Source organism: Canis lupus, chromosome 16 (genome assembly GCF_003254725.2).
Source record: "Canis lupus dingo isolate Sandy chromosome 16, ASM325472v2, whole genome shotgun sequence".
Taxonomy (NCBI): domain Eukaryota; kingdom Metazoa; phylum Chordata; class Mammalia; order Carnivora; family Canidae; genus Canis; species Canis lupus.
Genome location: NC_064258.1, coordinates 11,258,713 through 11,286,214, shown reverse-complemented (window position 1 = coordinate 11,286,214; position 27,502 = coordinate 11,258,713). Strand labels below are relative to the sequence as shown.

Below are 27,502 nucleotides of genomic sequence, written 5' to 3'. Positions count from 1 at the left end.
CTATTTGTCATAATGAATTTGAAGGCAAAACCGTCCTTAACTTGCGTGTCGATTCTTTTAGAGATTTTTTTTTTATAAATTTTTATTTTTATTTATTTATGATAGTCACAGAGAGAGAGAGAGGCAGAGACATAGGCAGAGGGAGAAGCAGGCTCCATGCACCGGGAGCCCGACGTGGGATTCGATCCCGGGTCTCCAGGATCGCGCCCTGGGCCAAAGGCAGGCGCCAAACCGCTGCGCCACCCAGGGTTTTAGAGTTTAAAAAATGAGCTCATCGAAAGGCAATTATTACACTAGCTTTTTGAGTATAGAATCCCCAAGGCAGCATGCGGATGACTCACTTGGCAAATACTTGGGCCTCCCGGGGTCGGTGTTGAGAGAACTGCCTCCTGGAGGATGCCATGGGGTCAATCGAAGTGGCTGTTGGGAGACAGATCTCAGCCAGCCAGAGACTTGTGAGGAAACAGGTGGGACGGGAGGGCTCTCCACGCCTTTCCTGAACCTTACGACTGAAGGGCCAGGCTAGGGGGCTGGGGATGGCCTCCCGAGGACCATCCACAGGCCTGGGTTGCGGCCCCACTGGAATCTCAGCCTGAGGAACCTGGCCCGCCAGCCCCGCTGTGCGGTGGGACATGAAGCCGGTTTTCTCACATCCCAGTGTGTCCTTGCACACTTTGAAGAATGCTTACCCTAGGCCGTGCCCCCAAAGGCCTGGGCACTGGCATTTCCCACTGTTTATCAAGATCCAAAGTACCTAGCCAAAAACGTGCCTAGTGTGGAGCTCTGGGTGTTACACATAGAGGGTTGGTAGCCGTGAGCACGTCAAGCCACACAGATGCTGTCCTGGGCGGGGTGACAGGTGGGCACAGGGACCACTGAGGGTCGGAGCTTACAGAGGAGGCCAGCAGGAGCCTTCCAGAGAACCTGGCACCCCAAATGTTGGGCGTGCCCGCCCTCTGGGTGCGGGAACCAGGAAGCGAGGGTCAGAGCCCCTCGCGGGGAGCGGCAAGTGGGGAGGGCAGCCCCTCCCTGGGGCCAGAACCCACTTCCTACTTCACCGCAGGGGCCTGGGAGGCGCGCTGAAAACTGAGCCTGCTCAGCAGCAGAGCACCCTCCCCTCTGCCCTTCTGCACGGATAGATCTCGGCAGCCTGACCTGGGGGCCCCACTGACAGGATGGACCAGGAAGGCCCAGAGTGCGGCAAACCCGACTTTGTGCTCTTGGACCAGGTGACCATGGAGGACTTCATGGAGAACCTAAAGCTCAGGTAGGCAGAGGGCACAGGCTCTCTCCCCAGGCTTACTGGCACCCATCGGCCCACAGTGGGGGCAGGAGGTGGGGCTGCACACACCCCCACCCACACCGCTATGTGGGTGACTGCAGGGGCACCTGGCAGGCAGGAAGGACCATCCTCCCAAGGCCAGAGTGGTCAGCCAGTGCTGGAGCGGGCTTCCCAGATCCCGGCCTCCCCCTCGGCCTGGGTGTTCTCTGTTCCACCCACCCGGCAGGCACAGGCAGGTACCAGCGCCCTGCACAGGGCGCACTGTCCATCTGCCGCTGGGGGTGGTGCTGGGCCCTGGGGGCTCCAAGGGAAGCGGGCGGCTGCTGTCCCAGGGCGCAGGTGGACAAGCTGACACTCAGGGAGGGGGGCACATGGGGTGCTGCAGGGCGTGGCTCCTGGAAGTGACACGGGGTCTGACTGCCCTGGAGGAACCGGAGTTGGAGAGATGGGGTGGCACCAGGAGTTGGGCAGCCGGATGGCTTCACCCCTGCACAGCCAGGGGGAGCACCAGGTGGCTGCTGTGCAGAGTTAGGGAATAGGATGCCCTGAGCATGCGTTGTTGAAGTTCCAGGACAGGAAATAGACTATTTTGTACAGGGCACAAAGCTGAGCCTGCTTTCACGTCATTCTTCTACACTAGCCTGTGAGACAGGCATTACCATGTGCATTTTAACCATGGAGACCTGAGCTCCAGCCACACAGCTTGCAGGGGAACAGGACCAGGGCAGATGAGAGAGGGTGTGGAGATTGCCGAGCCCCATGGGGAACTCCCTCATCTGAGGTGGTGGAGGAAGAGGAACCCTTGCTGGAGGAGGGACCACAAGCCGCCAGGGAAGGGCGGGTCCCAGCCAGAGCAAGGGCTGAGCTGGCTGGCCAGTGTAACTTCCAGGGCAGAAAGGTCAAGAGAGGAACATATCCGGGGCCGAGAGCCAGGGTTCCCGAAAGGAAGGGTTGAGAAGCAGGAGGATGTGCAGGGAGAACACAGTCCCAGCATCCCCAGGGCCCCTCCTTGTGCCCCTCCTAGTCCCAGCCCTCTGGGTGGAGCCAGGAGGGCTCCCCTGCTGCCTCTGGGTCTCCACCCAGGCCTGAAGACAGGAAACAGCCGGAGCCTCTTCCTCTGCCTCCACCCCATGGCCTACCTGGCCCCCTGTGGCCCTGGGCCAGAAAGTCCCTTCATAAAACGGGTGGTGGACATTCCTGTGCCACCAGGACGCCCCTGGGGAGCAGCGTGGACTCCAGCACCACCTGGCAGTGGGGGTGGGATTCCAGCAAGATGGCACTAGGAAGTGTCAGGTCAACCCACACACCTTCCCACTCTCAGCCCTGGGTTGGGCTAGGGCCCCCAGGCTCCCCATGGCCCTGAGCACTGAGGTCTGGCCCCACCCATACCAGGTTCGAGAAGGGCCGCATCTACACCTACATTGGCGAGGTGCTGGTGTCCATGAACCCCTACCAGGAGCTGCCCCTGTATGGGCCTGAGGCCATCGCCAAGTACCAGGGCCGTGAGCTCTATGAGCGGCCACCACACCTCTATGCCGTGGCCAATGCTGCCTACAGGGCAATGAAGCACCGCTCCAGGGACACCTGCATTGTCATCTCAGGTACCTGCCCTATGGACTGGGCCCAGGAAGCCTCCCCAGACCCCGCAGGAGGGGGTGCCCTGGGGGCTGGTCAGAGGGAGTGGCCCCCCATTCTATCTGACCATCCACTTGTCTGGCAGGGGAGAGTGGGGCAGGGAAGACAGAAGCCAGCAAGCACATCATGCAGTATATCGCTGCCGTCACCAACCCCAGCCAGAGGGCCGAGGTGGACAGGTGAGAGAGAGCAGGGATGGCCTGGGCCTCAGGCCTGGGGGGGAACAGATATGACTCAGCCTGGCTCAGGCCACGTTTGGAGCCCCCGTCTGTGGGAAGGCTCCCGGAGCCCACCCAGAACCTCTCCACCCAGGAGAGGCAGGGCCCAGTGCCTGGAGCACCCCACCACCAGGAACAGGGAAGAGGCAAGGCGCACAGGGCTGACAGATGGGCCCCTCACAGGAGACCCCACGGAAGGGAGAAGATTGCCAAATGGTCAGGAAGGACCTGGACCAGGATCAGGGCCCACCTGTCCACCTCCTCTGCAGCTGCTCCCCAGCTCTTACCCCGGGGGCCTCGTGGGAGCAGCTTCCTGTGTGAGAGCCCTGGCTCTTCCTGTCTGGAGGGGCAGGGTGGGGTTCCGGGAAATGGGGAGCACAATGATGGAAGATCTGAGCTTGCAAGGGGGCGGGCAGCTCCGGCCCCTCCCTGCAGGTGGCAGCCCGCCCAGGCCAGGACCTGGGCCTCACCCACACCCAGGGGGAGCTTAGGGCAGGTGGCCTGGGGCAGGGATCCCAGCCTGTACAGTCCCCCTACGAGGTCTGTGCGCCACAGCCCAGCCCCCTCTGCCCTGCTCAGGGTTAAGGACGTGCTGCTCAAGTCCACGTGCGTGCTAGAGGCATTCGGGAATGCGCGCACCAACCGCAACCACAACTCCAGCCGCTTTGGCAAGTACATGGACATCAACTTTGACTTTAAAGGTGACCCCATCGGGGGGCACATCCACAGCTACTTGCTAGAGAAGGTGGGCTGGTCGCCTGCGCTGACCCTCCCTGATCTGGGCCACCCCTCTGCCTGCACCACCCTTGGGGCTCTGGGTGGGTCCCTGGGCAGCTGGGCCCTTGCCTGGGTAGCAGCTGGGCACCTCTCTCCACAGTCTCGAGTCCTCAAGCAGCATGTGGGTGAACGGAACTTCCATGCCTTCTACCAGGTAAGCCAGAGCAGGTTTGTGGGACGTCCAGGAAGCCCTCCCCCTCCCTGGACACCAGCAGGGTGGTGTCTACACTGGGTGACATAGGGTCTTCCCAGATGCAGGTGGTGTCACACATCATGTGTGTGAGGGGGTTCTCCCTGGACCCAGATGGTGTCCAACCTTAGCAGACCACTGAAGGGGATTGTCCCTGGACCTGGGCAGTGTCCACCCTTTGACTGACCACTGAAGCGGGTTCTGCGTGGACCTGGGTGGTGTCCACTCCTTGGCTGACCACTGAAGAGGGTTCTGCGTGGACCTGGGCGGTGTCCACTCCTTGGCTGACCACTGAAGCGGGTGCTACGTGGACCTGGGCAGTGTCCACTCGTTGGCTGACCACAGAAGCGGGTTCTGCATGGACCTGGCGGTGTCCACACAAGCGTGGAGCTCCCCCATGTTGTTCCTCCTGCACGTCGGGTGGGGTCTTGCAGCCCCAAGGGCCTCACGGTGGGTGTACCTGTCCTTCAGGTGCTGCGGGGCTGCGAGGACACTGAGCTCCAGGACCTGCACCTGCAGAGGAACCCTGCCCTATACAACTTCACCCGGCAGGGTGCGGGGCTCAGTGTGAGTGGGGACGGGCTCCGTGGGAGCACCAGGGCGCCCAGGCTCTGTGGCGCCACATTCTGGGGCACTGGGTGCTGGAGGCGGTGCTTCAGGGGGGGACCAGGGTGGTGAGCCACTCAGCGGGACCCCGATTTAACAGGCATTCAGTGGGAGGACTCTGGGGCTCTGCATGGCCCTGGGGTGCTGAGCCCCTGTCCTGCAGGCTCTGGAGAGCGACGAGAAGAGCCACTACCTGGCAGTGATGGAAGCCATGCGGGTGATCGGCTTCAGCCCTGAGGAGGTGGGCTCTGTGCACCGGATCCTGGCGGCTATACTGCACCTGGTGAGCCTGGCCGAGGGCGGAGGGGCCAGCACCCCACGCGGTGCCCAAGGGCCGCCCCTGGAGAAGGACGCAGGCTCCAAGGAGCTGGGCCCTCAGCTGTGGGCTCCGCGTGCCCCGCAGCAGGCAGGTCAGGCCTGCACCATGACCCGTCTGTGGCTCGGCCAGCAGGGAAGTGCAGTGAGGTCTGTGTGGCTCCAGGCAGTGCCTCAGTGTGTCGGAGCCTCTGTCTCACCCCCTCAGCCCCAGGCAGCTTGAGGAGCAGGTGCCTATCAGCTGCAGCCTGGGCACAAGGTTCTGGGCAAGGAGCTGTGCTCCAGGGCCCATCCACACCCCCATCCCTGCCTTTCCTTCCTTCTCCCTGGGCAGAGGCGTGGGGGCACCCCGTCTGGGATGCATAGCCTGACCATCATTCTCCCCGTCCCCAGGGAAACGTTGAGTTTGTGGAGACGGAGGCGGCCGGCCTGCAGCAGGGGCACCTGGCGGTGGCCGAGGAGGTGCTGGTGGACCACGTGGCCGAGCTGACAGCCACGCCCCGCGAGCTGGTGCTGCGCTGCCTGCTGTCTCGCACCGTAGCCTCGGGAGGCAGGGAGCTCATAGAGAAGGGCCACACTGCAGCCGAGGCCAGCTATGCCCGGGATGCCTGTGCAAAGGTGCCCCGGGGGTGAGCTGCGGGGAGCGGGGCGGGAACACCCAGGTGCCTTCCTGGAGGAGGCAAAGGCAGAGGCAAGCTGAAGCAGCTGGCTGCCGGCCTCTCCCCAGGCTGTGTACCAGCGGCTGTTTGAGTGGGTGGTGAACCGGATCAACTGTGTCATGGAAGCCCGGGGCCGGGACCCCCGGCGAGATGGCAAGGACACAGTTATCGGCGTGCTGGACATCTACGGCTTCGAGGTGTTCCCTGTCAACAGGTGGGTAGCCCGGCGGCCGCCCCCCTGCTCTGACCCCAACCTCAGGGGCCACCTCAGTCCCGTGGCACCCCGCGGGGCCGGGGAGCAGGATGTCAGGCCCCCGGGCTCCTCAGCGGAGCCACCCCATCCAGCCGTGGCCACGTCCCCTGGGCTGGGATTCCCAAGTCCACGGTAGTGCGTGATGCCAGAGGCGGGGGCGCGGGGCGGAGGGGGTGCTCGCTGACTGGCAGCGCATGACGCCCATCTGCCCCCCGCAGCTTTGAGCAGTTCTGTATCAACTACTGCAATGAGAAGCTGCAGCAGCTCTTTATCCAGCTCATCCTGAAGCAGGAGCAAGAGGAGTACGAGCGGGAGGGCATCGCCTGGCAGAGCGTGAGTGCCGGCCACCGGGCAGGGGGGTGCCACCAAGCAAGGCCAGCGGCCGGGCTGACCGGGGCCCACCCCTGCCCAGGTGGACTACTTCAACAACGCCACCATTGTGGACCTGGTGGAGCGGCCCCACCGGGGCGTGCTGGCCGTCCTGGACGAGGCCTGCAGCGCTGCGGGCACCATCACCGACCGCATCTTCTTGCAAAGCCTGGACACGCACCACCGCCACCACCCGCACTACAGCAGCCGCCAGGTGCCGCTCTGCCCTTGTGACCCCACCCCCTCCATGCCCAGCCTGTCCTGGGCGGCGCCCCCAGGTGGCGTGCTGCCCGCCTTGGTGGGCCTGCCCTCTAGCACCGCACCCTGCACAGCCTCCCCCGACCCATGCCTTGACCCAGGCCTGCCCCCCCTCCCCCTGCCCAGCTCTGCCCCACGGACAAGACCATGGAGTTTGGCCGAGACTTCCGGATCAAGCACTATGCAGGGGATGTCACGTAAGGCCCCCTCCCCTTCTTAGCACGCCGAAGACGGGCCTGACACCAGATCCACAAGGGACAAGCATGAAACAGGGCTGTTCAGATAAGAGCTCTTGGCCCTGGCTGCACCACAGAAGCCTTTGGAAGCTTTTAACAAATGTTCTTCTCTGGCCCAGTTCATGCAGTACCTGGGGTGGGGATGGGGGGTTCGCTATTATGGAGATGCAGGTTACCTGGGGGTGGGACAGGCCAGTCTGTTTCCAGCAAGCCCCCAGGCATGCATTTTCCATCCTTGGAGCACACCCTCGGGACCAACACCCAAAGACTCCAGAAATCACCATGGCCGTATTATTAATTTCCCTGCCGCTCCCCTCATCCTGAATTGGACTGGAGGTGGCTCGCAGAGAGCCCTTCCCAAGGACACGTGGAGAGGACAGAGCAGCCTGAGGTCAGGCCACTGGCCCAGAGTCTGCCAGGAGCTGCAGGTGCACCAAGGACCCTGCACCTTCCAGCCTTTTGTTGTCAAAAGGCGGGACGACAATGAATCTGAGCTTCTCAGCACCACAGATTCCGAACAGATCAGACGCAGGGGTTCCTGGCCATAACTACCATCGCTGACACTCATGGAACTCAGCAGGTGCCCATCTGAGCATGCGATGCACATTCGGGCACAGACAGGTTAAGTCACTGGTCCCTGGTCATACAGCACGAACTCGCTAGAGCCGGGGTTCAGTGCCCTGGACATAAGCCCCGACTCATCGTCCTGGAGAGGCACCTCTGAAGGACAGAGTCTTTTTTTTTTTTTAAGATTTATTTATTTATGAGAGAGAGAGAGAGAGAAAGAGAGAGAGGCAGAGACACAGGAGGAGGGAGAAGCAGGCTCCATGCCGGGAGCCAGACGCGGGACTCGATCCCGAGACTCCAGGATGGTGCCCTGGGCCAAAGGCAGTCGCTAAACTGCTGAGCCACCGAGGGATCCCCTGAAGGACAGAGTCTTATGTGCTGAGAAGGAAAGTGGGTGTGGGAAAGCAGGGGAGAGGGGAGAGAGGCCTAGGAATGCAGATGCAGGGGAGGAGGGTGAGGGCCTCCTGCCCCTCAGCAGCCCTGGACCCACAGGTACTCAGTGGAGGGCTTTATCGACAAGAACAGAGACCACCTCTTCCAAGACTTCAAGCGGCTGCTCTACAACAGGTGCGTGGGGGCCAGGGCTGGCAGGGCCTTCAGACGCTCGGGTCTGACACCTGCCTGATGGGCTGACAGCCTGGAGTTTCACACCAGGGGCAGAGCTGGAGCGGGGGGGAGGGGCTGCCCTCCAGATGGCAGCTGGTACGTGGCCTATATCCACAGCTCCGACCCCACCCTGCGGACCATGTGGCCGGATGGCCAACAGGACATCACAGAAGTGACCAAGCGCCCCCTGACCGCTGGCACTCTCTTCAAGAATTCCATGGTGGCCCTAGTGGAAAACCTGGCCTCCAAGGTACACACCATCCCCACCCCCACCCCGCCATGGATCTTTCCAGACCCTTTCATCTGTGCCTGGCTGGCAAACCAGCCCCAGCACCTCTGCACACCGTGGGGAAGGTGGGGGGTCATTTCCTGCCTGCCGTGAGCCACACCCCCACCCCCACCGCAGCCAGGGGGAACCCACCGCTGTGCAGACCAGGACATCCAGGGCCAGGCTGAAGCTTGAGTAAAAATGAGATTGGCAGCAGCCCTCCCCTGTCCTCTCCCTGCCTCTCACGCAGGAGGTGGTGGGGAGGGCCTACGGGGACAGGAAAGCAGTATTTGCTTCTCGTGTGGCTTGGGGCCAAAGTCCAAGGAGGCGGCAGGAGGACCCCAGAGCCCACCCAAACACAGAGCTTCCGGAGACTCAGTCTGGCCCCTTGCGGGCCGTCCTGCCTCCTCCTGACCTGGCCGCTCAGCCTCCCCTTCCCCCTGCAAGAGCCTCTTCCCTGGGCAGCCTGTGAGGGACACCTGCACGCTGCCCGGTGGCCGTGGGGGCTGATGCTGGTGTCTCTGAGTGTCCTCTGTTGTGGCAGGAGCCCTTCTATGTACGCTGCATCAAGCCCAATGAGGACAAGGTGGCTGGCAGGCTGGACGAGGACCATTGTCGCCATCAGGTTTCATACCTGGGGCTGCTGGAGAATGTGAGGGTCCGGAGGGCCGGCTTTGCTTCCCGCCAGCCCTACCCTCGATTCCTGCTCAGGTACTGCTCCCTGCTAGCCCGGAGCCCCATGTCCCCACCTATCTGTCTCCCATGCATGGGCTGGGATCGGGTGAGGAGTTGGAGGGGTGGCCGGAGGGTCCCAAATGCAGCCAGTGCTTCTCATTCACACACATACCCGTGCGCACGCGCACACACACACACACACACACACACACACACACACACGACGTGGACAGTGAGGACCTGTGTGTATATGTGGGACACGGTGGGCAGGGACTGGGATGAGCCACATGGGGAGGGTGGGGGCATGGGCTGGGCGGCTCGGGGCAGAGCAGCGCCACACCTCGCCCCAGAGCATGGTGCCCACTGTGCTGTCCTGTGGTGACAGGTACAAGATGACCTGTGAGTACACATGGCCCAATCACCTGCTGGGCTCAGACAGGGCAGCTGTGAGTGCCCTCCTGGAGCAACATGGTCTACAAGGGGATGTGGCCTTTGGCCACAGCAAGCTCTTCATCCGCTCACCCCAGACTTTGGTCACGCTGGAGCAGAGCCGTGCTCGCCTGATCCCCATCATTGTGCTGCTGCTGCAGAAGGTGGGGCCCAGCTGGATGCCTACCATGGAGGGGATGTGGGGGTTGGGTTTGCACTGGGGTAGGGGGCTGGGGTGGGGGGAGGGATGGATGGGGAGGGGAGGGATGTGTGTGTACCACCTGGAGTAGGGGGATGGATGTGCATGGGGGGAAGAGAGGGATGGGTGAAAGCTGGGGGGGAGGGGAGAGATGGGTGTGCATGGGGTGGGGGGAAGGGAGGGATGCATGTGCACCACCTGCGGTGGGGGGATGGGTATGCACCATGGGGGAAGGGAGGGAGGGGTGTGCACCTAGAGGGGATAGGAGGGAGGGGTGTGCACCTGGTGGGGGTGAGGGGGTGGAGGGGAATGAATGTGCAGGGGGGAGGGGAGGGAGGGGTGTGTACCTAGAGGGGATGGGAGGGTTGGATGTGCACCACCTGGAGTGAGGAGTGCATGCACCGGACAGGGCCTACAGGCGCCCCTCCAGGCACCGCAGGAATCCCCTCTAGCAGGAAACAGACCAGAACTGATATTGATTTAAGTAAAATTTGTGGATGGGGTTAGTTCACTTCAGTCCCCAGGCCATCAGCTTCAGGCCCAGGTAGATCTAAGTGCTTAAAACAAGATTTTCAGGATCTGGCTTCCTTCCTTCCCTTTTTTTTTTTTTTTTCCCCTAGAATTTTATTTATGTGTTTGAGGGAGATAGAGAAGGAGTGGGTGAGCAGGGGAGGGGCCGAGGGAGAGGAACAAGCAGACTCCCCACTGAGCAGGGAGCCTGACTCGGTAATCCCAGGACCCTGAGATCATGACCTGAGCCTAAATCAAGGGTCAGATGCTTAACTGAGCCACCCGGGCATCCCCCTTCCTTCTCTTCCCTTCTTTTCTTCTATTCACTCTGAAAGATTTCAGACCTAGAGAAAAGTATGCGTAATGGTCTACTAAATTCCCCCGCCTACTCCCCAGCGCCTACTCCCCAGCGTCAGTTGTACCACCCCGTGACCACTGTGGTTTTGTGCAGACACCTGCAGCCCATCCCAGTTATTTTTAAGCAATTCTTTTTGTTTGTTTTTTAAGATTTATGTATTCCTTTTAGAGATGACTGAGAACGTCTGAGTGGGGGGTGGGCAGAGAGAGAGGGAGAGGGAGAAGCGACTGTCCGCTGAGCACCGATGCAGGGTTTGATCCCATGACCCTGAGATCATGACCTGAGCCGAAATCAAAGGTCCAACACCAAACCAACTGATCCACGCAGGTGCTCCATCGAATCATTTGGTTTGAAGTCATTTTGGTGTATTCCCAAAGGACAGGAGTTCTCCCATTTGTCTCCCCAACTGTTTATTTTTAACATTTTAAACCCACAGAAAAGTTGAGAGATCCCTATGATGACTTACCATCCTCCCCGATTGCTACAATTGTGTGCTTCCCCCCACCCCATCTCTGTGTGTCTGTCTGTCTGTCCCCACACTATGTCCAGGACTGTCCACACCGCTGTCCTCTCCTCAGCCTGGGTCAGGCTCCTTGTCTGTTTTCATCTATGGGTCCCCTGGGCTGCCTGCTGTGTGTGTGGGCTTCCCGATCTAGGGGTTCATTCTCAGGGTCAGCTTGGGTCCCAGGTGGACAGTTGGCACTGCCCCTCGTGGAGGGGAAGGCACCCCCATCTCCAGGGGCCAGGTGTTGGGCACAAGGATAAAGAGCAGGGCAGGCAGCTCTCCCAGGAGTCAGGCAGAGGCTCCAGCAGGGCCACCTGCCCACCCAGGAAGCAACCCGCTGCAGGAGGAGGTGGCTCCCAGGAGTTGCAGGCGGGGCAGCCTGGCCCAGTTTTGGGCTGAGGGTGGAGGAGGTGGGCTGCACGAGAGGGGAGGGAATGGAAACCAGCGGGGAGGAGGGGCCTGGCCAGACAGACCAGACTGACTGAGAGCCTGGCTGGCCCCCCAGGCCTGGCGGGGCACTCTGGCGAGGTGGCGCTGCCGGCGACTGCGGGCCGTCTACACCATCATGCGCTGGTTCCGAAGGCACAAGGTACGCGCTCACCTGGCTGAGCTGCAGCGGCGGTTCCAGGCCGCAAGGCAGCCCCCGCTCTACGGCAGAGACCTGGTCTGGCCACCGCCTCCTGCTGTGCTGCAGCCTTTCCAGGACACCTGCCACGTGCTGTTCTGCAGGTAGGCACCCTCAGCCGCTGCCCCTCCGTGTATCTCCGTTCAGCTAGCGCCCTCTGAAGCCCTGGCCTGTCCCTCTGCTCCCCAGCAGCCCCATTGCTAAACAGGAAAGCAGGAGGCTGCGCATAGTAACTGGGTCCCCACACCCCACACTCAGGAGGGTAGCTGGCTGGGACTAGGGAATGCGTGGAACAAAGCATCCTAGTAGGAGTTCTCCAGGTGGAGCAGCACAGAGCAGCCCCTAACCTCAGAGTGGGGGGGTGGGGCACATCATGCTGAGACCCAGGAGGCCGGGAGGGAGGCCGAAGGCAGCCTTCTCCTATGGGGGAAAGGGAGTGACAGGCGGCCATGGACGTGAGTCCAAGGGCAAGACCAGGATGGGGAAGGTGAGGGCTGCGTGAGGTCCATCTGGCCTCCTGGTGACCTGTAGGTGGCGGGCCCGGCAGCTGGTGAAGAATATCCCACCTTCAGACATGGCCCAGATCAAGGCCAAGGTGGCTGCCATGGGGGTCCTGCAGGAGCTGCGACAAGACTGGGGCTGCCGGCGAGCCTGGGTCAGGGACTACTTGTCCTCTGTGAGTGCCGGGGCCCTGAAGGCTGGGCAGCAGGGAGGGGCTCAGGGCAGAGAGCTTGCTGTGCCCATCCCAGATGTCCTCTCCCTGGGCCCGGGTGTCTGTCTGGCCCGTGGGCCATGCCCCTCCGCCCTAGGCCCTGGCCTCCCCCCAGAACCATGAGGCCTGGGCCTCGGAGCACCTTCTCTGCACTCTGGCCCCTCTTCCGCAGATACAGAGGTAGAGCCGGCCCCCTACCCCCGACCTGAACCCATGCCCTGGCTCCCCTTGGCCCTCCCCCAGGCACAGGGAACTGTGCCCCTGGCCCCCGGGACCCTGCCTTCTCAGCTTTTGGGCTGCTGGGCAGCTGTGGAGGGCATAAGCGTGAGCAGAACCTGGGGCTGCCGGGAACTGGGCCTCGGGCCCTCAGACCCCTAAGGAGGGCAGGCTCAAGGCCTGACTTGGTTTGGCTTCTGGGAGAGGCACCCACTCACCAGACCCATTGTTCGCCCAGCACTGTCCCCAGCTTGGCCCTTAAGCTCCCCCAATCTGTCCTCAGGCCACCGACAACCCCACAGCCTCAGGCCTGTTCGCTGAGCGGCTGAAGGCACTCCGGGAGAAGGACTGCTTCGGCGCCGTGCTCTTCTCCAGCCACGTTCGGAAGGTGAGGCGTGGGATGGCTGGGAAGGGGGCAGCAGCTCCAGCCAGGTCCAGCCCAGGCCCAGGGCAGGGGCTTCCCAAGCATCAAATCCAACTCAGTCCTGAGTAAAGGGATCCAGGGAGAAGAGGCCCCAGGTGTACAGATGACCCCAAGCGCCTGTCCCACAGGTGAATCGCTTCCACAAGAGCCGGGACCGCGCGCTGCTGCTCACTGACCGGCACCTTTACAAGCTGGACCCGGGCCGGCAGTACCGGGTGATGCGGGCCGTGCCCCTGGAGGCGGTGAGCGCCGTGGGGGGAGGCGGGGGTCTACCTGCAAAGGACAGAGCTCCTAGAAGAAACCCTCAGCTCAAGAGGGCAGGGCCTTCCCTACTGCTGGGGGTGGAGGTGGAGGCTGGCAGGGGGAGGAGGCCGGCCACTCCCCTGACCCCGTGGCCACGCAGGTGACCGGGCTGAGTGTGACCAGCGGGCGGGACCAGCTGGTCGTGCTGCACGCGCGGGGCCAGGATGACCTGGTGGTGTGTCTGCACCGCTCCCGGCCACCCCTGGACAACCGCGTGGGGGAGCTGGTGGGCGTGCTGGCTGCCTACTGCCAGGGGTGAGTGCGGGCGCACCCAGTGGTCCTGGGGGCTTGCGGGGCCCTGACACTCCTGCCCTAACCTCCTCGGCGCCCCTGCTCCAGGACGGGGAGGGCCCTGGAGGTCCGCGTCTCCGACTGCATCCCCCTGAGCCAGCGCGGGACCAGGCGCCTGGTCTCTGTGGAACCCAAGCCCGAGCAGCCCGAGCCGGAATTCCGCTGCAGCCGCGGTGCCTTCACCCTCCTGTGGCCTAGCTGCTGACCTGTCCCGCCACAGCGGCCTACCTTCACGCCAGCCCAGTGCCGGAGCCCGGGCCATGGGCAATAAAGGGTTCTGAATCTGTGCCCTACGAGACTTGTGTCTGTGGGTGGACATCCACACAGCCACCAGCAACTTGTCAAAGGTCACTGCCGTGCCTTCTGCTGACCCTTGTGGGGTCACCCAAACTGAGGGAGGAGGCCCAGTGTGGTGGGGCAGCAAGACCCCCTTCCCTGGAGGCCCCAGCATGTGGACCACTGGCTGCAGAGCCCATGGGCCTAGAGGAAACGGTGCCCTCTGTGTCCAGGCTGCTCCTCCCACAGCTCAGGGCTCTCCCCACCTCATCCTCCGACCCGAAGGCTCCTTTTCTTGTCCCTACTGGGCCCGTAGGGAGGCTTGGGGTCCCAGGGCCACCCTTGGGCAGGGCTGAGCACACGTGGGGACAGACACATCCCTGCTGCTGTGTCCCTGCTGGGTGTGGGCATCCCAGGCCCAGGAAGCCCAATTCCTACCTGCAGAACCAAGAGCCAATACCTCCCACAGGCCTGGGAGGAAGCCAGAAGCCAACCAGAGGAAAGCCAGAGTGGACACAGTGCCCCCCCAACCCCTCTGCCCCTCAATGCCCCGCCCTGCCCCACCCCATCCGGCCCTCCCACTCTCCTCACTCCACAATTGGCCCCTTGGCTTTCACAGCTGCTCCCTCCCTCTCAGGACATGCTAAATTTGAGTGGCATCCTTGCCTCGTGCACCCTGTTGCTGTGGAGGGAGGTTGGTGTGTCCACTAGGGCCTTCGAGTGTGCTTACAGCTCCTGAGGCTCCACTGGTCACTATTGGCTCCTCTTTCCAGGGGGTTCGGTGAGGTCCCCTCGTCCTGTGCAGCTGTGTTAAGGCTGCCCCTGCCCAGCCTGGAGGCCCCTGGAAACCCTCACGTAGCCCATCCCAGGATCTGTCCCTGGCACTGGTGGCCTCGGGACAAGCCAGCCGTCCTCTTGAAGAGCAAGCTAACTGTGAAGGCTACTCAGGTCCCCTGGGACCAGGAGAGACTAAGCTGCTCTGGACAGCAGGTGGTCCTGGCCCGGGAGTAGGTGGCTTGCCAGAGGCCGTAAGCGTGGCCTGCTTCCTTTCCAGATTCTCCACAGCTGCCCGGCTGCCCAGCTGAGGCGAGGGCTTAGTGGAGCCCAGAGGGACATGCCTCACACTTGGCAACACTCAGGGGGTCCTGTCCTACTGGGAGCCGCTCCATGCTGAAGGCCCAGAGCCGGACACAGTGTCTCCAGCATCCAGAGATATGTGACGGCTGCCAGGCAGTCTTCTGGGGCTGCAGGATCTTGAGATCCTACAGAAGGGCTTAAGAGACAGGCAGGAGCAGGAAGGAGCTGGAACCCCTTTGTTGAACTCTGACCCCACATCAGCCTACTCACACACGTGATACATCACCCCACAAATCCTGGTATTTGTCATACATTAAGTGCTTTGCAGATCACACCTCCCTACCTTCGAGGTCAGTGTTAGTTTTATCTTCTACTGTTACAGGTGGAGAAAGGGGGTCTGTAATCTCGTGGGACCGGCCTGCCTGCTGGGGGGGGGGGGGGGCTTGCACACCCCACCTCACCTCTGCAGAGGTCCTGGCTTTGCAAACGGGCCTGTGGTCCTGAGTGTTGCTGTCTCAGCAGAGTCCAGCTCCGCTCACAGGCTCCCTCCCGCCCTTCTGCAGGCTTCGCCCAGAGTCTGGGCTGGCCCTGGGAGGGGCTTTGAGAGGGCCCAAGCTTTAAGAAGGAGAATCGTGGGAAGAGGTCACCTGGGGGAGAGAGCTAGACACAGGGACGGTGATGGGACAGAGGGGACACGGGGAGAGCCCACCAACCAGACCAGCAGGTTTTGTTATTTTTTTTTTAAGATTTTATTTATTTATTTGAGGGGGGGGGTACCTGGGTGGCTCAGGTCGTGATCCTGGGATCTGAGATCGAGTCCCACATGGGCTCCCTGCAGGGAGCCTGCTTCTCCTTCTGCCTGTGTCTCTGCCTCTCTCTGTGTTTCTCATGAATAAATAAATAAGTCTTAAAAAAGAGAGAGAGAGAAATAGCAAGAGAGCTTGACTAGAGGGGAAGGGAGAAGCAGGCTCCCTTTAGATGCTCAACCGATTTAGCCACTAAGGTGCCCAGGTTTTTGTTTTGTTTTGTTTTGTTCTGTTTTGTTTTTAATATTTATTTGTTTGAGGGCAGCCCGGGTAGCTCAGTGGTTTAGCACTGCCTTTAGCCCAGGGTGTGATCCTGGAGACCCGGGATTGAGTCCCACGTTGGGCTCCCTGCATGGAGCCTGCTTCTCCCTCTACCTGTGTCTCTGCCTCTGTGTGTGTGTGTGTGTGTGTGTGTGTGTGTGTGTCTCTCATGAATAAATAAATTCTTTAAAAAAATATTTATTTGTTTGAGAGAGACCATAAGCAGAAGAAACAGCAAAGGGAGAGGGAGAAGGAGCAGGGAGTCCAACGTGGGGCTTGATCCCAGGACACGGGATCATGACCTGAGCCAAAGGCTTCACCCACGGAGCAACCCAGGCACCCCCATCAGCAGGTTTTGAGTAGAATATCCAATAAATAAAATGGTTGGGTTTTTTTTTTTTTTTAGATTTTATATATTTATTCATGAGAGACATAGAGAGAGGCAGAGGGAGAAACAGGCTTCATGCAGGGAGCCCGATGCGGGACTCAATCCCAGGACCCCAAGGTCACACACTGAGCCGAAGGCAGACGCTCAACCACTGAGCCACCCAGTCACCCAAAAGGTGGTTGTTTTAAGCCACTAAGTACAGTGCTGATTTTTGCTCAGAGTGATAGATAATTAAAACAAAGACTAAGCTTTCTGACCTATCTCTGTGTGTGTCCCTATGTCCCAGGTTATGAACAATGAGCTGTCATAAGCTTTATGACCTTCTCTACGACAGTCTTGCATGTCTTTTTTTTTTTTTTAAGATTTATTTATTTATTCATGAGAGAGAGAGAGAGAGAGAGAGAGGCAGAGACACAGGCAGAGGGAGAAGCAGGCTCCATGCAGGGAGCCCAACGTGGGACTCTTGATCTTGGGTCTCCAGGATCAGGCCTTGGCCTGAAGACATCACTTAAACCGCTGAGCCACCCGGGCTGCCTAGTCTTGCATGTCTTTATCTGTTTAATTCCTAGGACCAAATATATGGTGCTGTTGTAAATGATAACTTTTTAAACATTTTTATTTAGACAATAATACAGTAACCATATACCCAATACTATGAGCGAACTATGAACATTTTGCCACATTTGGTTCAATTTTTCCTGAAATTTTTTAAGGCTAATTATAGAAACCATGCCATTTTATCCCTAAATGTATCAATACGTACCTGGAAAAATGAAATGTTTTTTTACATGACCAAATGCCATGATCACACTAACAAATGTGTAACAATTCCCTTACATCACCTAACACTTGGCCGATATTCAGTTTTTCCCAAATGCCCTTCCACAGTGAGTTTGTATGAACCATTGTCCAAACAAAATCCACGTGTTTGTCTCAATCTGTATCTGACTGAGGGTCCTGCGTGGGTTACAACGTCTCTGCGTCCTGCGAAGTTTTCAGAATCGTGGATGCCAGGGGGTTTGGCTTGAGGAGAGGGAGGGTCAGGAGGAGCCAGTCCCCAGGAGCCCAGGAGCCAGGTGAGGACCCACCTCTGCTCAGAAAGGGGCCGGCTGCAGTCCTGTGTTCTGACCTGCTGAGGCTCCCTGTTACGGGGTGTGGGGGGGTGTTCCCGCAAAGAGTTCCCATGCGTAACGCATCGTGCCCCACGGAAGGGCCACGGAATGCCCCCACGGAGCAAACCTGCCAGCTCCAGGTGTGTCAGACCTCGCCGTTCCCTGCGGCGACGGGAAGCAAGAGCCCCACGCGGACCCCCCAGCTCCATGGCCAGGATCCAAGCCCAGCTCCTCCCCTCGGAATCCTGAACCCAGAGGCAGCCTCCTCTGTCTTTCTATCAACAGAGCGGGTCTCTAGAAGCCCAGGGACTCTGGGAGGCTGAGAAGAGGTGTCCAGCATGTGGGAGCAGCCTTCATCCTGGATGCGGGGACAGGAGCCCCCCCCCCACGGCCTGGCCAGAGGCTCCCCTTGCAGGACTTGCCCCGCAACTCCGGGTGCAGGAGCAGATGAGGAAATGGAACTAGACAGGTGCCTTGTTCTCTGTTTCTTCTGCGATATAACTCACACACCACAAAATCCACTATTTTATCATGCAATCCGGTGTTTTTTAGCATAGTTAGCATATTTGGTGGTTTGAGTATATTGGGCAAGAGTGTCATCTAATATTAGAACTTTCCATGGCCCCCAAAAGAAGCTTGTCTCCAGTCCCTGGCAACCACTGATCAACTCCCTGTCTCTGTAGATTGGCCTGCTCTGGACGTGTCCCAAAAAGGGGACGAGCATGAACTCAGACTTCAACCATATCAGGGCAGGTGTCACTATCTCGTTCTTTTATTTTTTTTAAGGATTTATTTATTTATTTATTTATTTATTTATTTTTTATTTTATTTTATTTATGATAGTCACACAGAGAGAGAGAGAAAAAGAGAGAGAGGCAGAAGCAGGCTCCATGCACCGGGAGCCCAACGTGGGATTTGATCCTGGGTCTCCAGGATCACTCCCTGGGCCAAAGGCAGGCGCTAAACCACTGCACCACTCAAGGATCCCAGGATTTACTTATTCATTTCAGAAAGAGAGAGCATCCGAGTGGAAGGAGGAGCAGAGGGAGAGAATCTCAAGCAGACTCTGTGCTGAGCTTGGATCCTGACACGGGGCTCCATCCCACTGCCCTGAGATCATGACCTGAGCCAAAATCCAGCTGAGCACTCGACTGACTCTGCCACCCAGGCACCCATCGTCCATCGAGTTTTACTAACCATGTTAGAAAGTGTGGGGAGGTGGCACTCGCTGGCCTTTGGCTTGCGGATCCCTGATGGCCAACATTGAGCTCACTGACCATGTGTATGTCTTCCATGGACAAACGTTGACTTGAGGTTTTTGCCAACTTTTAAATTGGTTGTTTTTGGGCAGCCCCTGTGGCACAGCAGTTTAGCGCCACCTGCAGCCTCAGGCGTGATCCTGGAGACCCTGGATCCAGTCCCACGTCGGGCTCTCTGCATGGAGCCTGCTTCTCCCTCTGCTTGTGTCTCTGCCTCTCTCTCTCTGTGTGTGTCTCTATGAATAAATAAATAAAAAATCTTTAAAAAAGTAAATTGGTTGTTTTATTATTGATATTTTGTTTATATTATGGATAATCTGCCACTTTTTTTAAAAGATTTTATTTATTCATGAGAGACACACAGAGAGAGGCAGAGACACAGGCAGAGTGAGAAGCAGGCTCCATGCAGGGAACCCAATGCAGGACTCAATCCCAGGACCTGGGGATCACAATCTGAGCCAAAGGCAGGTGCTCAACCGCCAAGTTACCCAGGTGCCCTCTGCCACTTTTTTATAAGTAAAAAAGTAAAGCCTTACTCTTGCATGCTATGCCCAGGCCAAACACCAGACGTGCGCTGAATATCGGTAGCGGCTCATCAGTGTGTGTCTGAAGCACTAGGTGATACCACCTGGCAGCCCAACGCTGACACCTGATTCCAGGTGAGAGCCCAGCCTGCGTCTCCTCCCTGGCTGGTGTTTGGCCCCCCGCGTCTGCTAGGAGGGGAGGTGGATACGTCCACGGTCAGGGCCCTTTTCAGGCGGGCACCAAGGTACTCCTGCCAGCCAGAGCATCGGGGGCTGGGCCCAGATCACAGAGGGCACTCCCCAGCAGCGAGGGGTGAACAGCCAGCGCTCCAGCCAGACGGCAAGTCCGCAGTTCCGCAGGCAGGCACAGTTGATCCTACCATCCTCTGCGATCACTGATCCCAGGCCCCAGGAGGGACGGAGCTTTGTAGACACCAGGAAACACTCCCTGCCCCTCCTGGATAACATGGCGGTACCTTCTAGAAGCTCTATCATGGTCACAGATGGGGCACCCTGGGTCCCAGCTCTGCAGTCCCTTGAGCCACCTGGCGCCATACATCATCTTCCCTCCCAGGAGTCCAGACAAGGCCTTGGGGGCATGTAAGATGGAGCAGGGACGGTGCAGGAACCTGAGCGAGCTGCGGTAAGACCATGGGGCCAGCGTCATCACAGTGTCCTTAGGCCTCCAGCAGGGCGCCCCCAGGTGCTCAGGGACAGGGACAGAGGCCCCAGCAGGCGCCCAGCATCTCACAGGTCAGCTCCGGCCTTGGCAAGCACAGACGGCTGGCCAGGCGGGGCAGCTTCCTGGCACCCTGTCCTTGTCCTCCTCGCCCCCGGAGGTCACCGAGCAGGCTGGGCGGGCTTTTACTCTCGCCCAGGAAAACACCCTTACAGACTGCAAAAGTTCAGAATAATCCAGAAACCACAGCTGAATGAGCATGACCATCCGTTCTGTTTAAATCCTCCCTGAGCTGAGCAAACAGGAGAAGAATCCTTCAGGTAGAGACACAGGGCAAAGCTCAGGGTCCCTGTCACCGAGCTGCCACCCTAGCATCCCCGCCGTCGCTCCCATGCCCTGCCCACTACTGTCCTCAGCCCACCAGAAGGAAAGGTCCCCCAGGCAACTAATATGCTTTCCAAATGAGTAGGGAGGCCGGCCAGCCGGCAACCTCCTGGCCCCAAAGCAGGGCTGACCCCGCACACCCCCCTGGCCCGACCCCAGCCACAGCCACAGATGGGTGGTGGCTTGGGTACAGGGGAGGCAGACAGCAGCCTCTCAGTCTGAAAGCCCCTTCAGTGGCGACCAGTGAGTGAGCCAGGGTGTGGGAGGGGTGTGTAGGAGGAGGCGGCTATGGGCGGGCCTGTGGTGGGGGGCACCTGCTCAGGGTATGTGCGTTCCCAGGGCATCGGAGAGACTTTGAACACTGTGAATCTGGTGCCTTGGGGATCCCCGGGTGGCTCAGAGGTTGAGCACCGCCTTTGGCCCAGGGCATGACCCCAGAGTCCTGGGATCGAGTCCCATGTCGGGCTCTCTGCATGGAGCCTGCTTCTCCCTCTGCCTGTGCCTCTCTCTCTGTGTCTCTCATAAAATAATAAATAAAATAATAAAATAAATAAAATAAAATATAATCTGGCACCTTGCATGCCGGCTGCCTACTTGATGGGCACGAACCTCCCAGGAGCACCCGGAACTGACAGCGAGACCGCAGCACATGAACCCTCAGGGTGCCCCGGCGGCAGGAGGACAGGGCCCCCCATAAGGCTGCACCGTGCCAGCCCAAGGGCAGGGCCACCGAAGGAGGCAGGGCTGGCCCTTCATGAAGCCTGTCCTGGGAGATCTGTCCCAGATGCCCCCAACCAGGCCTGGAGCCTGAGCCGTGCCCGAGCCCATCCCTCCCGCACCCTCTGGGGAGCTCAGGAAGCCCCACCGGGGGAGGGGCACAGGCCCATGTCCGTCCATTGTTACCGGGTTGCTGTGCAGCTGCCTGGGTTGTCACTGGAGGCAGCAGGCTGGCCTCCTTGAGGCTGACACGTAGACACAGGCAGGCTGCGCAGAGCAGGATGAGGGCTTGGCGGCTGCTGCAGGCTGTGGGTCGGAGGCCCCTTTGTGTCTGGGGTCCAGCCACTGTCTGCACGTGCAGTGTCCCTGGCCTGTGTTCATCAGCACCCACCCTGCTGTGGGGAGGGCCCACCCTGCTGTGGGGAGGGCCCACCCGGAGGGCCCACCCTAGGCTGGAGTGGGGGGACGTCTGAATACGAGCACCCAAGAGGAGCACTTCCAGGTCCCAGGAACCAGCTCACGGATGGCAGGCATGACTGTTCCAATCGCCGGAAAATGTGCGACTCCACAAAAGATGACCCAATGAATCGCCCCGTGGTTTGATTTATATATTCATCAGTTAGGTTTTGGTGAGGGGGAGGCAGTCCCCGCCACTGGGGTCAGCTCCACGTGTGCTCTGGACGGGGCTCCAGAAAAGATCAGGCCAGGATCTGGTGATGGGAGCAGAGCGTCCGAGCAGGGAGCCCTTCTGGAGGGGCAGCGACGCCTCGAGAACCATTTCAAGGCTTCTCTGAATCCCCACATTTACAGCGGGGCAAGGGGAAGGCTCCTGGCAGCTGGCCCGGGACTCTTGACCTCGGGGCAGAAGGTACGCCATGGCTCAGAGGGTCCCACTGGAGCTCAGTGGAGACCCGAGCTGCTGAGGCCGCAGCGGGGTTGATGGCCTGCACTGGCCCAGGGTGTGCAGCCAGGGCTTGGTGTGGGCTCGCCTTAGGGTCAGGGAGAAGTCCATGCTGATGACCGGGTGAGGGCTGCATGTCGGGTAAGCGTCCAGTGCCAGGCAGTCCTAAACTGCGGGCTCAATCTGAGTGAGCTGGGGCGCTGGCCTGGGGTCACGGTTAGGAACAGCTTCAGGTGCCAGGGCCGGGTTAGGGCACCATCCCCCTCTGCTCCTGCGGCTGCTCTGATGGACGGCAGCTTCCCACCAGTCTGGACACTGCAGGTCCCCAATCAGCCAGTGGCACGGGTCTCCTGCGAGGGCCACCTGGCGTCTCTGCACCGCTGGTGCCAGCTTTGGAGTCTCTTCTGACAGGGACTCAGGGCCTCTGGGTGGCCCCACTAGTGACCTCACCTGACTTGTGCCTGTGAAGGCCTGTCTCCAGGTACCCCAGGGGTGCTTCAGGGCCACTCCAGAGACACTCACGGAGACATCTCAGACACCCCAGAGACACAGAGACATCTCACCGAGACATCCCCATACAGATGTCTGGTGGTAGTGTGTGGACATGTGCACACGTGTGTTTGTGTACACGCATGTACATGTTTGTGCATTGTGTGTACATGTGTTTGCACATGTGTGGTGTGTGCATGTTTGTGTACGGGTGTTCATGTCTGCATGTATGTGTGTTGTGTGCATGTGTATATACACGTTTGTGTGTGTACATGTGTGTACATACTCGTGCGTGTGTTCGTGTGTGGCTCTTGTGTCTTCTGTGTAAGTCCATGCATCCGTCACCACATTTGAGATACTAAAAAGCTCTCTCATCACAAGGATGCCTGCTGCCCTGGGTCATCAGCACGGCATCCGGGGAGCAGGCCAGATGGGGCTCCCAGGGAAGCAGCCATCCGCATTCAGAATGCCGGCCACTCTGTCACACATAGTTTACAGCAAGACTACGAAGTTTTCTTAGTTATTCAAAGACTCAGTGCAGTAATTTGTTTTTTACTGTAATCTCTTTTTAATTGCAAGGGCAGTTGCCTGCCAAGACATGATGCCCATAAAACTTGTAAACTATGACAGATACCAGGAAAATCAGTGAGTTCTCCACTTTAATAAAACATAAAATTGGGACGCCTGAGTGGCTCAGCAGTTGAGCATCTGCCTTCAGGTCAGGTCATGATCCTGAGGTCCCGAGATCGAGTCCCGAATCGGGCTCCCCACAGGGAGCCTGCTTCTCCCTCTGCCTGTGTCTCTGCCTCTGTGTCTCTCATGAATAAATAAATAAAATAAATAAACCAAAAAAAACATTAAACTATAATTTGCAGTACAGCTCCCAGCCCAGAGAGACACAGCAAATGTCTGATCCCAAACATCCTAGAGCCAGCTCCACCTCTGGGAACCTGTCCGCTCTCCCGGTGAGAGTGTACTTTCACTTTAATAAACAGCTTTGTATTTGCAAATATCAACAGTAATAATAATTTGCAGTAGAATCCATTTTTTAAAAAAAGATTTCATTCATTTATTTGAGCAAGTGAGAGTGAGCCAGCGAGAGAGCAGGAGCAGGGGAGGGGCAGAGGGGGAAGCAGACTCCCCGCTGAGCAGGGAGCCCAAACCCAGGGAGCCCGAAGTGAGACTCGATTCCAGGACCCCAGGATCATGACCTGAGCCCAAAGCAGACTCTCAACCACTGAGCCACCCACGTGCCCCAAGTGGAGTGGATTCTGATCATGTTTAATTTAATATAATTTATTGAAAATACAATTTCAACAGGGAACCAGTGTAAACACTATTAATTAACCATTTTACCTTTTTTTTTTTTTTAAGATTTTGTTTATTTATTCCTGAGAGACACAGAGAGAGAGGCAGAGACACAGGCAGAGGGAGAAGCAGGCTCCATGCAGAGAGCCTGATGTGGGACTCGATCCCAGGACCCCGGGGTCACACCTTGGGCTGAAGGCAGACACTCAACTGCTAAGCCATCCAGGGATCCCTTGGTGCCTACAAGTTTTTAATTTTAAAGATGTGCAACTGAAGTATTTTCTGTTTTGCATGCAGGGTCTTGTCCTCCTCCATCTGCTCCGAGCACTCTGTGCCCAGAGATGAAGCCCGAGGCCCAGCTGGCTTCTTCAGCAGCCCCAGCACCGGGTTGGACACAGGCCCTGAGGCTGAGCCCAGGCTAGCCTCTCCCCACTGGTCCGTCATAGAGGATGGTATTATTGTTACCATTTGCACAGTAGACACACTGAGAGATGGTTACAGAAATTCCATTTGTTTAATTTTTAAAGATTTTACTATCTATTTGAGAGAGAGTGAGACAGAGAACAGGAGCATAAGCAGGGAAGAGAGAGAGAAGCAGACTCCCCGCTGAGCAGGGAGCCTGATGCCGGGACTAGATCCCAGGACTCTGGGATCATGCCCTGACAGAAGGCAGGTGCGTCGCTGACTGAGCACATCAGGTGCCCCTCATTTTATTTTATTTAAAGATTTTATTGTCAGTGGGCACCTGGGGGGCTCAGTCGGGGGAGCACATGATTCTTGATCTCAGGGTCCTGTGTTTGAGCCCCATGCTGGGCATAAAGCTTACTTTAAAAAAAATCAAGGGTGGCTCAGTGGTTTAGCTCCACCTTCAGCCCAGGGCATGACCCTGAGGTCCCGGGATCGAGTTCCACGTTGGGCTCCCTGCATGGAGCCTGCTTCTCCCTTGGCCTGTGTCTCTGCTTCTCTCATTCTCTGTGTCTTTCGTGAATAAATAAATAAAATCTTTTTTAAAAATCAACTATAATATTTATTAAGCAAGCTCCATGCCCAACATAGTCTCGAATGCAGGACCCTGCATTCGGCTCCACTGACTGAGCCCGCCAGGTGCCCCCAGACATTTGAAATAAAAGGAGAAATCGCCCATGGTTCAGCAAGGCCCGAATCAAGTGCAATAAGCCTGCTCCTGCACCAAGTCCCATGGGTGCTCCTGGGTGCACCCCGACAACCAGTGTGGGCGCAGCTGAACCACCAGAGGCTCCACCCTGACAAGAGTCTTTTCAAACCCTGGCTTTCTGAGGAGCTGCTCCTGTTGGGTGTCCGCCACCTGCACATTGTGTGAGTCCTTTACTCAGGTGTGCCCGGGGGCGTCAAGCAAGTCCTCCTCTTTATGGGCACGTGTGTCCCCTGGAGGCCGCCGGCTACAAAGGGTCCCATGCAGCCAGTCATTCCCTCGGCAAACACCTGCTGAGGCCCTGCTCCGTAGGCCCCGGGGCTCAGTGAGCGAGGCTTCTGCCTTCAGCTCAGGGCATGAGCTCAGGGCCCTGGCATCGAGCCTGTGTCGTCGGGCTCCCTGCTCAGCAGAGGAGTCTACTTCTCCCTCTCTTTCTGCCCATCCCCCCACTCGTGCTCTCTCTCTCTAGTAAATAAAACCTTTAATGGAAAAGATGAAAAAGAACTTGGTCTGCGTCAGATGCCGTATCTCGTGGCAGGAATATCAAGATGAGAAGCAGAGCCATGCTGCAAGCAGTCCGCGACAGGGGGACGCTGGGAGGAACCGGGGGGTACAAGCCCAAGTAGAGGGGCCCCTGGGCAGAGGCGGGGCCACAGGAGCAGGGGGATGTCCGCTTTCCGAAGTGACCCCCTCCCCGTCTGCGGGTTGCCTCTGACCTGTATCCCCACAACTCTAGGTTTTCCCCTAAATAGGGATTTTAAGGGGTCGGAAGATACAAGGTTAACGGAACGCTGCCTGGAGGCTGCGGTACCCGCTCTCCGGGGACCGAGCCCTGCTGACCAGGCACAGCCAGTGGGGCTCTTACAGGAAGCCAGCTGTGGAGGCTCAGCTGTGGAGGATGCCAGTCAGATGGGATTAGGGCAGCTTAGTGTCCTCATTCTACCTCTGTCACCTCCTTAAAGACCCCGTCTCCAGACACAGATGTGGAGGGTTCTCCCTGAGGCACCTCTGCTCTGAGATTTCTCCACTAACAGGCCAAGGCCCCCAGGGAGGGGGTTAGGGTAGAAGGGGAGGCCAACTCTGCCTTCTACCACAGAGGTTGCCATGGTCACGCTGCAGGGGCTTGCTTGAAGTCCTCCTCAGTGAGGCTCGTGTCCTGTCCGCTAACCCAGGAGGAAGATCTTGCCTTCTCGGGGGGAAGAAAGAGCAGTGACCCGCTGTGGGAGCCTGGGGGGCTCCTGGCTGGTTGAGGCAGAAGCGAGTTAGGAGCGGTATAGACGGGGGAGTCCCTAACCCACTGCCCCCACACACACAACGGCAGAAGCTCCAGACCAGTGGGAAACCGCACACAGTGGAGCTCCTGCCCCGGCTGACATGAGCTCAGAACGACACCAAGTTCCCAGAGTTACAGCCAGTGATGAGAGGTGTCCCCCAAAGTCACATGTTGAAGCTCTAACAGCCAGGATCCCAGAATAGGACTGTGTTTGGAAACACAGTCTTTAAGGAGGTGACCGAGGTAGAATGAGGTCATTAGGGTCACCCGAATCCCATCCGACTGGCATCCTTATCAGAAGAGGCCATCAGGACGATGCAGGGACGACCAAGTGAGGATCCCAGGAGGATGTGGCCACCTGCACTCCCAGGAGAGGCTCTGGGAGGGATCAGCCCCGCTACGCCTAGATCTGGGGCCTCCAGCCTCCAGGACAGGAGCAGTAAATTCTCATTGTTTAAGCCCTGCCCTCACTGCCCGCCCCCTCCTGGTCTGGGGTGTTTGCCTCCACAGCCTGAGGGGACAGATGCACAGCGTCCCCTCTGGTCTCTGCAGCCTCTGTCCTCCTCCAGATGCACATGTGGGTGCTTCTCTTCCTTGGTCTCTCTCCCAGAGGAGGATGGAGGCCGCGCATCCTGCCCCCAGGACCAGGGTCACTTCCAACATCCTTGGGATGCAGGCCCTCCCTCTGACTCTACAGCACCAAGCCCCTGTCCCTGGCCCCAGAGCCATGGCTCTTCCCCCATTCCTGGGAGCCCTGCTGGGGCTAAACCAGGGACACAGGGGACTGACCCCTGGATGGAGGAGGAGAGGCTGGAGCCCCGTCTGGGAGGACGCGGGGCAGGGACATGGTCCCCGGAGAGCGGGTACCGCAGCCTCCAGGCAGTGTTCCATTAACCTTGTATCTTCCGACCCCTTAAAATCCCTATTTAGGGGAAAACCTAGAGTTGTGGGGATACAGGTCAGAGGCGACCCGCAGACGGGGAGGGGGTCACTTCGGAAAGCGGACATCCCCCTGCTCCTGTGGCCCAGTGTGCCAGCCCCGCGGGTCCCTGGAGGGGAGACGGCCACCCCTGGGGGCCCGGCCTGTGAAGACGCAGAAGCGCGGACACCTGGAGTTTCTGGCCGCAGAACGTGGACGCCGCTGCGGCTCCACGACGGTGTAAGAACACAAAGCAGGTGTCTCTGCCTCTCTTTCTCTCTCTCTCTCTCTCTGTGTCTCTCATGAATAAATAAAATCTTAAACACACACACACACACACAAAGCAGGGACAACAAGAGGAACTGTTGTGTTTTCTTTGGTGTGCTGCGTGTAAACACACGCTGATTACAAGATTACAACGTAACAACAGACGGGTGGGGGTGGGGGGGTGGGGGCAAGAGAATCTGTGTGA

General features: G+C 58.8%; 1 protein-coding gene across 1 annotated transcript; it reads left to right on the top strand.

Annotated features, from left to right (window-relative positions):
- The first annotated feature begins 837 nt into the window (after positions 1 to 837).
- On the top strand, positions 838 to 13,779 carry MYO1G (myosin IG). Its single transcript, XM_025433857.3, has 22 exons — positions 838 to 1,267; positions 2,675 to 2,883; positions 3,003 to 3,096; positions 3,715 to 3,880; positions 4,013 to 4,066; positions 4,574 to 4,669; positions 4,872 to 4,991; positions 5,417 to 5,641; positions 5,751 to 5,896; positions 6,154 to 6,268; positions 6,348 to 6,518; positions 6,689 to 6,759; positions 7,858 to 7,932; positions 8,089 to 8,221; positions 8,784 to 8,950; positions 9,300 to 9,507; positions 11,421 to 11,644; positions 12,072 to 12,216; positions 12,752 to 12,856; positions 13,021 to 13,134; positions 13,296 to 13,450; positions 13,535 to 13,779. Exons 1-22 carry the CDS (start codon positions 1,176 to 1,178, stop codon positions 13,689 to 13,691), a joined length of 3,042 nt encoding a protein of 1,013 aa, XP_025289642.1. The 5' UTR covers positions 838 to 1,175; the 3' UTR covers positions 13,692 to 13,779.
- The last annotated feature ends 13,723 nt before the right edge of the window (positions 13,780 to 27,502 follow it).

What these genes read in the sequence shown, in the direction of transcription:
- MYO1G (XM_025433857.3), top strand. Translation starts at nt 1,176, where the DNA reads ATGGACCAGGAAGGCCCAGAGTGCGGCAAACCCGACTTTGTGCTCTTG. An exon ending in CCCGGGATGCCTGTGCAAAG is followed by an intron (nt 5,642 to 5,750) that starts GTGCCCCGGGGG and finishes GCCTCTCCCCAG; the next exon opens with GCTGTGTACCAGCGGCTGTT. An exon ending in TGCCACGTGCTGTTCTGCAG is followed by an intron (nt 11,645 to 12,071) that starts GTAGGCACCCTC and finishes GGTGACCTGTAG; the next exon opens with GTGGCGGGCCCGGCAGCTGG.